This window comes from Macrobrachium rosenbergii, chromosome 3 (assembly GCF_040412425.1).
Source record: "Macrobrachium rosenbergii isolate ZJJX-2024 chromosome 3, ASM4041242v1, whole genome shotgun sequence".
Lineage (NCBI taxonomy): Eukaryota > Metazoa > Arthropoda > Malacostraca > Decapoda > Palaemonidae > Macrobrachium > Macrobrachium rosenbergii.
Window position 1 is genome coordinate 71,992,471 of NC_089743.1, and position 10,000 is coordinate 72,002,470.

Genomic DNA, 10,000 nt, shown 5'->3' on the forward strand with positions numbered 1-10,000 from the left:
TAATAATAATAATAATAATGCCGCTGAATGTAAAGTAAACCAGGCACTCGGGAATCAATAGCTCCCTTATGGGAAGAAACCTAACGGCATTAAATCCAATTGGCTCTTGGATACTGGGGAAGGAGCAACAATATATCAAGAGCAATATATCAGGAGAGCAACCTCAATATTGGCTGGGAGCCATATTGCTTCGCCATGATTACACGTCAAGAGACTCTAAAGACAGTAGTGGGGGTCCTCACAGAAGAAGAGTTCCTTGTCCAAAAAGGTCCCACCCCTCCCTCCCTCCCTTCCCTCTTTTTCTATCTTTCTCTCCCTTCTTCAAATTACTCATAGGTCTTCATCTATCCTCCTCTATTAACTTTTCATTACCTTCTGAAAAGCTTTTTTATTATTATCATTCTTTAGGATCTTCAAGCAATTTCAGTCTACACTATTCAGTTGCTCATATTTTACCGCTCTGGTTGACTGATGTAATTGCCAAAGCTGTCATCCCAAATTAACTTCACCAAAGGAGTGTAGTTTAATTACACTTCATAACAGAGACAGGTTTTATTTTTTTTTTTTTAAAAGTATAAATAATGCCAGTTTATTACAAATGAGAGACATACTAAAAACAAACCTGAAATTACAATAATACATGCATCTTTACTAAACATGAGCGATATGAAATATCACCAGAAATGAGCTTGTTTATTCAGCCGAACAGCCAGTAAGTAAAGAAAACTGCTTCAGGATTTTGGAGGAAATAAAAACCGTAATCGACTATAATGACATCAGTCTCAAGCAGCTTTAATAAGATCGAGAAGCGAGTGGGTCTCTCCATCTATATTTTTCTGCACTACTGAATTTGTTCTCTCTCTCTCTCTCTCTCTCTCTCTCTCTCTCTCTCTTATGCCCCTGGGCTAGTGGATTCATCTCACTCCTCTTAGAATAGAAAAGGCTTCAAACTGGGCTTTCATCAACCCCCGCCCCCAGTTATACATGTGCCGAGGACCTATCACAATCTTCTCTTCGGTCGGGACTAAAGCAGCTGACATCTCCAATATTAATGTGGAAATATCTTTTATATGATTTGCGTATGAGGAGTTCTTAATTCAATGGGCTTTTTTTTGACTAACTGTATACACATCTACAGTATATGTAGCACTTCAAAAATTCAAAGGAGGGAAGTACAAAGGGAATCCATGCCTCTCCTAATCAAATTTACCGCCAAGAAGGAGGAGGCCTAATAAAGGTTAATGGACTAAATGCCCAAGTTGGTGCGTACCACACATTTCTAGCATCTCTTTAGCAATTAGCTAATTAGCTTATCACAACGTGATTCGGAGAGAAGACAAAAGTTTCTCTTCGTTCGTGCGGAAAAGTCAAAAGCAACTTATTGATTCATTCAAGTACAGTCTCCACAATAACACAAGGTGTCTTGAAAAAAAAATATATACTGTATATACAGTATATATATATATATATATATATATATATATATATATATATTAAAAAGTCAGCTATCTACATTACATTTGCTTGCATTAATTATCCCCGAACTTCACTGGAATAATGAATATCAGTTAATATATTCAGAGACAATGTCGTCCTTGAATTTGGTAATTTAATTATAAAGCTGCTTAAAGTATCATGATAATACAAAATTCGAACAGAAGTAAAAACACGCTGTATTTACATATTATCATTATTACTATTATTCAAAATGAAAAAAGTTCATGCTAAACAAACGTTAAAGAGCATAAAATAGCAATACAAACACTATAATTAAGACAATGACGATTTAAAGAATCATTTAAACTCCTTTTCAAAGTTCGAGCATCGCCATCAACAGTACTTCCAGAAAAGCCACTCCACATATCGACACCAAAAGGGAGTGAAGATTGTTAGTAACGAGTACTCTGGAAGCAAGGCACCCGGCGGTCTGCAAAGCGAGTAGAACGTACTAAATCTTGGAACTAAGTCGGGAAAACACTAATTGAAGCTAATGAAAAAGATCATGGAAGACGGCCAAACAAGACATCTTCCGGTGATGGTCTAGACTCTAGACCCTCACTACCAGAATTGAGAACAGCACTTCAGTAAAAGTGGAAGCAAAGAAGATCTGAATCAAGTGGCATCAACACCATTTCTTTAGAGATACGAAGCCTTGCATACAATGCCTAGTTTCTGGCATCAGTACATGATACATTACTCAAGTGCTACAGAGAAAGACACTTGGGGCGGTAGGTAACAGCAAGTACCAGCCAATATTCCGAACCACTAAGTACGCAAATCAAATCATGAAGCTGGAGAATGGTACGAGATCAGCTAGTCAACAGTCTGGGCTTCGCTGGTGCCTCCATGGTATATGCATATAATCTAGGGAACTGATCATAAAGAACGTTGCTAGTAGACCGAAGACAACTAGGTCCCACATCACTACGCTGATGAACACCAGCCAAGATATGTCACTAAAAGCTCCATTATTAACAATAACCCCTTGTTGCCCGTCGTTAGAAATTGTGAATAAGACTAATAATGGGGTCCGCAACACCTAGATTACGAAGTTTATGCATTCGAGCCTTAAGGTTTGCCAAGTTAAATGCAGGAATAATGTAAAATTGAACAAGTCTGGAGCAATATCCACTGTCAAGGTTGTCATGGATGTAAATTCTTAGGCTGAAAGGCATCACAAGTACCTGACTGTTTCGTGTACACGTATTGGTTATTTATTAACAAATATCTAATGTAAATTCTAAGCACTTATACCAGCTTGAAGGTCAAAGGTATGGTAAAATACATTAGGTCAAAAACACATTGAAGGGCACGAGTATTCTTAAGGTCTAAGTAATATCATTCTTTTTTTTTCAGCATTAATGTCAAGAATTCACAGACAATTAAAATATTTTTCGTCAAGTATATCTTATAACTTCCAACCTAACATTTATTTATCAGAGCAAAACAATAAAGGAAAACAGAATGTCAACAAACATAATACAAGTTTAGTAGTTTTTTATTTTTATTTTATTTTTTTTTGTGTGGGGGGATTGTGTTTGTAAGATCTTTGTACATATCCGCCAACATCTGTCAGCGTCGCGTCAATAAAATAAACGTTGTTATGTCAACTGTGTTTGTCATTTGAACTTATTTGTCAGCGATGGAGATAAATTTGTGGCGCAACATTGTACGTTATTATCTGTATATATAGTATGTGTACAAAAATTCTCAACTGCTACATGTCTGTTTGAGTGTTCGTGAAAAGTTGTGTACATAAATACTTGTGTTATTGTGTAAGTGTAAACAGATGAATGTTTAGGCGTGTTTGTTTCATTATTTGTTATTTGTTTACTCTGCATTTATTGACAATGTTTGTCGTTTTTAACGTTTGTTTGGCATGTTTTAACTAGAGATGCATGAAAATATTCACAGTAGCTCCTAGATTATTATTCTTATTGTTATCATTATTATTTTACCAAAAAATTATAGTTTCTTAATTATGGTAAAATTTTTTCATTCATATTTATTCTGCATGTCTTATATCACAATCTCGCACATCAAATTAAGGAATTTTTACTGCACTTGCTATATGATTTCAAGATGTCACTGTGTTAACTTATAATTTCATTATGATCACCAAGTCCCTTTCAAATCTGCACAAGTATTGTTATTGTTTTTTGCACCACACCACTAAAATTGGAGATTTTTTCATTTCACTTTAAATATTTCTCTTTACTTTAGCTTTTTTGTAACTATCATTTACTCTAAAGTAAACTAATACTGTATCAGACACATTGGAAATTCTGTGACTTCTCTCTTTCCTAAAATGCATATTCATTATATTTCCTTTTCAACTTCCCACGCCGTTAACCCTCCATAAATAATTAAAAGGTATAAACAGGACACAAATAATAAGTGGCCTGTCCCATCTTTATCACTTTTTATCTTCATCCTTTTCCTTCTTCTTTACCTTCTACCTCAGTGTCTTGGCACTCTCCATCAGTAGGGCTGGAGATTATCGCAAACAATTCCTAAACCGAACTGGAAAAGCTTCCTATGATCATCTAGTAGAGGAGATTTATTAGTTTTCCGTTTACAACCATTTTGACACTAAGATGTCACGTCGTAAAAAAAAAAAAAACCATGTTAGCCTCTTCTATTTTAATTTCTATTTCTTACAGAGCTTTTGTTCTTTCTATTCAAGAATAAGAAATTTAACGTCAATAATTTGCCTTAGAAAGGGCCTTCTGAAAGTTTTCTCCAGTAAACCTACTTACTTGTCATCTATTCATCAAACTTTCTATGGCAAGGTTGTATTCACTTCTGTCGGACTATCATTCTTTTCTGTTTTGACACCAAAGAGAGATACTGTTCTTGTTTTCACTCCTATAAAGATTTCTTCCTGTTTTCAATCTCAACAGAAAATTGCACTTTTATTCAGAAGACTCCACTTCTGACTACTATTTCCATTAACAGGAATTTTGGTTCTAAGCCGCTTTTCTATAGCCTTTTTTCCTGCCCTACGCGATATTCCGTCCTTTGAAACTCTAAAGCTATCCTTCAAAGGCTCTTTCACAGTCCTATCTTTCATCTAGAAGAGGCCCTTATTTTTCTCGTGAGATAACTTCCTAGGTTTGCCTCCACTTTACACAAAATTTTGGGACCACTAAATTTTCAGATATTACTAAGATTTTTTTCTTATCACATACCTCTCTACTTAGCACAATATCTGTCACCTTCCTTCAGCTTCATTTATCTGTTACATTTACCTTCACTACCACATTGCATGGAAAGGACCCTACATTCATTTCACTACTTTTCCAGTAAATCCCCCCACCCCTCCCCAACTCAACTTTTACAAACAGGTGTATTTAACCACTGAATGAAGTCAAATCAACGTGACATCAATCAGACAATTTAAGTTAAAGAAATCATCTCATAACAACCATCCATGTGCTTTTAAATCCCTCCAACCATTCCATCGTCACTCCCCTCCACATTCGAAGGATGACAACTGAAACCCCAATTTTTGCATCCAAATTGTGGAGAAGAAACAATAAGAAGAAGAGGAGAAAGGATCATACTTAACACCCTAGGTATGAATTCTAAGGACTCGAGATTTAGCTGTTTCTTCGTGCCATGGGTATTTTCTTTCCTCTCTAATCTTCTGACTTCCCTGACAGATATACCCGAGGCAGAGGAACTGCCCACGGGTCCGCCTACCAAGTCAACAGGCGAGGTCATCCAGGAGGAAATGATGGAGCAGGCGGGGATACTGGCTGAGAAGATGGGGATGCCCGTCGAAGGCCTCATTGCTATTCTGGTCGGTAAGTCACACTTCAGGTTTTCATCAAGACTTAGTCACCAGGGTTAGGTCACGCCTAGTTTTGTATCAGCAAGAATAACTTGTCAGATGTTTTTTCTCCAATTATCACAAATAACTTTTAGATTTATTCTTATGAGAACTTGACAGCCATAAATACGGCATGTTTGTGGTTTTACGCTGTGGTCATTGAAGCTTTCTATGGAAGCAAGTCGTTAATATCAATATTCTTCAAAATTAATAACATTTATAAACATTGCAATTACGTGCACTTATAACCTATTAAAATATTAAGTAAGCAAAGTGTACAGAGAATACGTTTATGGCTTTATTTCTAATTCAAGAGCTTTAGTAATCTTATTATCAGCGTCCACATGTCACAGGGACTCACTTAGTATCAAATTCGCTCTAATGAAGTCACTTTTGTATTCACTTTTGACTTTATAGCTGACAATAAAAATTACTCTAAAGTATTTTTTAATGTTTAAGACGGATCAGCGAATTTGCAGTTTGTAGAATAAATGTTAATTGTCAACTTTCACTGGATAATTAGGAATGACTTCAGATACCATTATCCTTCTTTTGAAAAAGCTGATGTTGAATAATTATACCTGAACATGAATCTACTGTACTCTTACTTTAATCTCCTACAAAAATGGTGAGGTGTTTTCATTTCCATATGGTGAACTTGTAAAATAATGGAATACAGTATATTTGCTTTTCTATTTTTTTTATCATTGCGAGAAACTTCATAAAATGTTCTAAAGAACGAAATCTCATTCTTTATTGTTATCTTACCTGATTACTAGTTAACGTTGCTCGTAAGTCTGTAGTTAGACTAGAAATAAAAAAAAAATGCTAATCATTTCGAATGACATAAGGGAGAAAAAGAGTAAAATCACTGACCAAGTTAAGATAAATTAATGGACAAAACAGTATTCATCAATTCGACGACAAAAAAACATACACACTGAGATGTAACTGAAAGATTAATGGCCCCGTGGATCATCATTTATAACGGCATGCACGACAGTTACGCCAACTAAGAATCACAGAGTTAGAAAACCAAAAGAACAGAAGTTTTTGATAAAAAAAAAAAAAAAGATTTAAAGATTTTTCCACAAAGGACTTTTCTAAGTCACCCGTCTACCGGCACGTGCTTGTGCGTGGGCCTTCCATTTTGTTCAGTCGAAATAAAATGGACGTGGGCGTCAAGGGGCTCTCTACCAAACACAGAAAAGGCTTCCGAGGAAACCCAGGTCAAGTGTTGGAGATAAGGTCATCGATTTATGGATTAATATGTTAACCTATATCTGAATAAAAAAAGTAAAAGTTAAAACAAGAGAAACGTATTCTTGTTCAAAATTATTCTTGGGGGCTAATTAATTCCAAAAGAAGTTCTAGTGGCGGAATAAAAAAGAAACGAAATATAGGAAAGAAACTATGAATCATGAAGAAAATTATAGCTTAGTTTCGTGTTTATAAATGGTTATGATGCACCATTAAATTAGAACCGCCATTAATCTATCTAAACATTTTCATGGATGAACAAAATAGGCTATAAAAACTGGATAACGAGTAAACAGAAAATATATAAAAAATCAGCGGCACCGTTTACAGATGACCATGAATACTGATTTCGTACACAAACTTTTAAGAGAAAGTGGTAAACATCTAGTCCAATGAAAGTGATATGTAAATAAACAAGTAAAAAATGCGCCGAAGTTTATTCGGCGCAATCGAGTTTTCTGTACAGCGTATAATCAAGGCCACCGAAAATAGATCTATCTTTCGTTGATCTCGGTATAATGCTGTATGAGCCGCGGCTCATCAAACTTTAACAACGGGCCAGTGGTGGCTCATCCTATATCGTTGCCGGAAGCTACGACTCATGGCGAAATTTAACCTTAAACAAAATAAACCATTGAGGCTTGAGGGCTGCAATTTGGTGTTTTGATGATTGAGGGTGGATGATCAATATACCAATTTTAGCCCACTAGCCTCAGTGTAGTTTTTAAGATCTGAGGCGGGACAAAAAGCAGACAGAAAAAGTGGGACGGGCAGACAAAGCCGGCACAATAGTTTTCTTTTCAGAAAAGTAATACAGTATAAACTGAAACCTGAACGTTTAAATAAAACCTACAGAATAAATTAAATTACAACTACAGTATAAATTGACTTCTGAATTCTTGAAATGAAACATATAACAGCAAAGTGATTCAGAATTAGTTATTTACTGGAAAAAGATTGAAATCACAGAAACAGCTGCCACAGACAAGACTCGACTAATCATGATTAACCACTGCAAGAGATAAAGCTGAGGTTAAACTATAAGATACAAAATAATGATTTAGCGATAATAAGAATAATGCCAAAAACTATCAAAGTTTCAGTGCATGCAGGAGTGCATACGAATTCTGCCAATCACGTCATAAATACATGACATTTTGGTGAACAAAAAATTAAGTATACCATAGTTTAATCCAGAATTCACTGAGCTGATTAACAGCTCTCCTAAGGCTAGCCTGAAGGATTAGACTTATTTTACGGCTAAGAACCAACTGGTTACGTAGCAACGTGGACCTACAGCTATTGTGAATTCGAACCACATTATGCTGAGAAATAAATTTCTATCACCAGAAATGAATTCCTAATTTTCATTGGCCGGCCGGAGACTCGAACGCTGGCCCGGCAGAGTGCCAGCCGAGAACGATATCGACTCATCCAATGAGGAACTATTTTGGTGAACGGAATGACCGCTTTGAAATGTCCTTTGTTCGTGATACTCGTTGGAAAGGTGTACACAACAATCCAGCGCAGCATTGCCACTAAAAAGGCAATAAACAATGAGTGAATTACAGAGGTACACTAAATACGAACTGTTTTAAAAAGTAAGTTTCTAATATACAGACGCTTTAATCATGGTAAATCGAGCTAAAGGGAAATAAAGCTGTCTTGCACATATAAGCAGGATATTCGAAGTGTCTTGATTGTCTCTGTAGGCTCAAAAAAGGTAAAGTGCGCACGATATTATGGTGACAAAAATCGGAACATAGGCGAAAGGCGCTAAAGGCAACTCGCAACAATACCAAACAACATGAAAGAACAGTTTTATTAGTTATGAAGGCAATACAGCATGAAAACTGCATGAATTGGAATTGTTTCGGCAAGAATCAGATTGAAGTAACTCGCTTCTTCTACCAAAACAAAATTATTCTCGGAGAAACTGACTATAAAAGACTGTCTTTTGTAGGTGAAAAGTCTCTGCAATAAACAGGAGCAGTCAGTCCCCGTTTATAAGATGTAAACGTTTCATGGAAAAAAGGCACAATTTCGAGCAAATCTGCTGTAAGACCTGCTGCTGAACTAATGTGATAATCATCCAAAAGAAACGCTCACATGTTTCACAGTCACAGTTGAATCATGACGCATGGATGAGAACTGCCAAGAGATGTAAAGTAAGTAGATGGAAAGTATATATATATATATATATATATATATATATATATATATATATATATATATATATATATATATATATATATATATATATAAATAAATATATAAGAAAAGTTATGCTTAAGTTTGTCCTTAAACTGGAGAGAAAAGAAAAGGAGGAACAAAAGAGAAAAGAAAAGGAGGAACAAAGAAAAGAAATAAATGGATGCTGAGAAGTAGAAGATCAGGGGCATTACCTGAAAGGTCATGATGACCTAGAATACTTCTAAAGTTGATGATAACCAGCTCTATAATGCTGACATTAGAAAAGTCGAGAGACTGAAGATCAGTAACTCTAAAACTCGACAGGTTTGTGTGGATTAAGCAGAATTTTGACATACAAAGCTTTGGATTTCAACACAGTATAGCCCGCCTTAAAACAATTTCAAGACAAACAAACTTTTGAAACAAAAAAATAATGAGAATTCATTTACAGCCATCCTAATTTACTAGATATTATTCAGATATATATATATATATATATATATATATATATATATGATATATATATATATATATATACATATATATATATATATATATATATATATATATATATATATATATATATATATATATATATATATATATATTATATATATATATATACATATTCAAGCAAAACCCCAAGGACGGAAGAGTAAGAATCGCAAAAGAAATTTTTTTAAAATCACATCTGTGCCTGAGCTGAAGTGTATGTAAGGCTCGGTAATTTTAAAGCAAAGGCATGGAAAAAGTTTGAAACGAATTGAGTGACTTTATGAGATTTTGAATGTTTAAGTCCAGCACTTTCGATGGTAAGTCTGGAATGCTTGTGATATACTATAAATAGCATGTCTTTCGTAAGTAAATGTTCTGAAAATGATCTCACAGTGATATATTTGGGAAAAGAATAGGTTAAAAACAAAAAACAAAAAAAATAAGTGAGAATATTTGTAACCGCAGAGTCAATGGCATGATAAATTGGTAGATGTAAAGGTGGAAGAGGCGATTATTACCTGCTGGAAGCACGAGTGAAAATAGAAGGTAGTATTTGTAGGTGGGAAAGGAACCCGAAGAATAACAAGGGTATTTACGATAGGCGATAGTAAAGATATTTAAAATAGGTGAGTTCGATAAGTGTGCGCATTATACAGGGAGACGATGGACAAAATGACTACTTTTCCGGAGTATGCAAAAGTCGATCACAGGCTCACT

The 10,000-nt window shown here is 35.1% G+C and overlaps 1 protein-coding gene across 37 annotated transcripts in view; it reads left to right on the forward strand.

The window, feature by feature from the left end:
* Syt1 (Synaptotagmin 1) overlaps nucleotides 1–10,000 on the forward strand; it is a 165,946-nt gene that overhangs the window by 117,771 nt on the left and 38,175 nt on the right. For all 37 annotated transcript variants that reach the window (XM_067082199.1, XM_067082487.1, XM_067082436.1 and 34 more), the window contains one exon: nucleotides 5,166–5,309. In XM_067082199.1, the coding sequence (XP_066938300.1) occupies nucleotides 5,166–5,309 (144 nt within the window). The remainder of the gene's footprint in view (nucleotides 1–5,165; nucleotides 5,310–10,000) is intronic.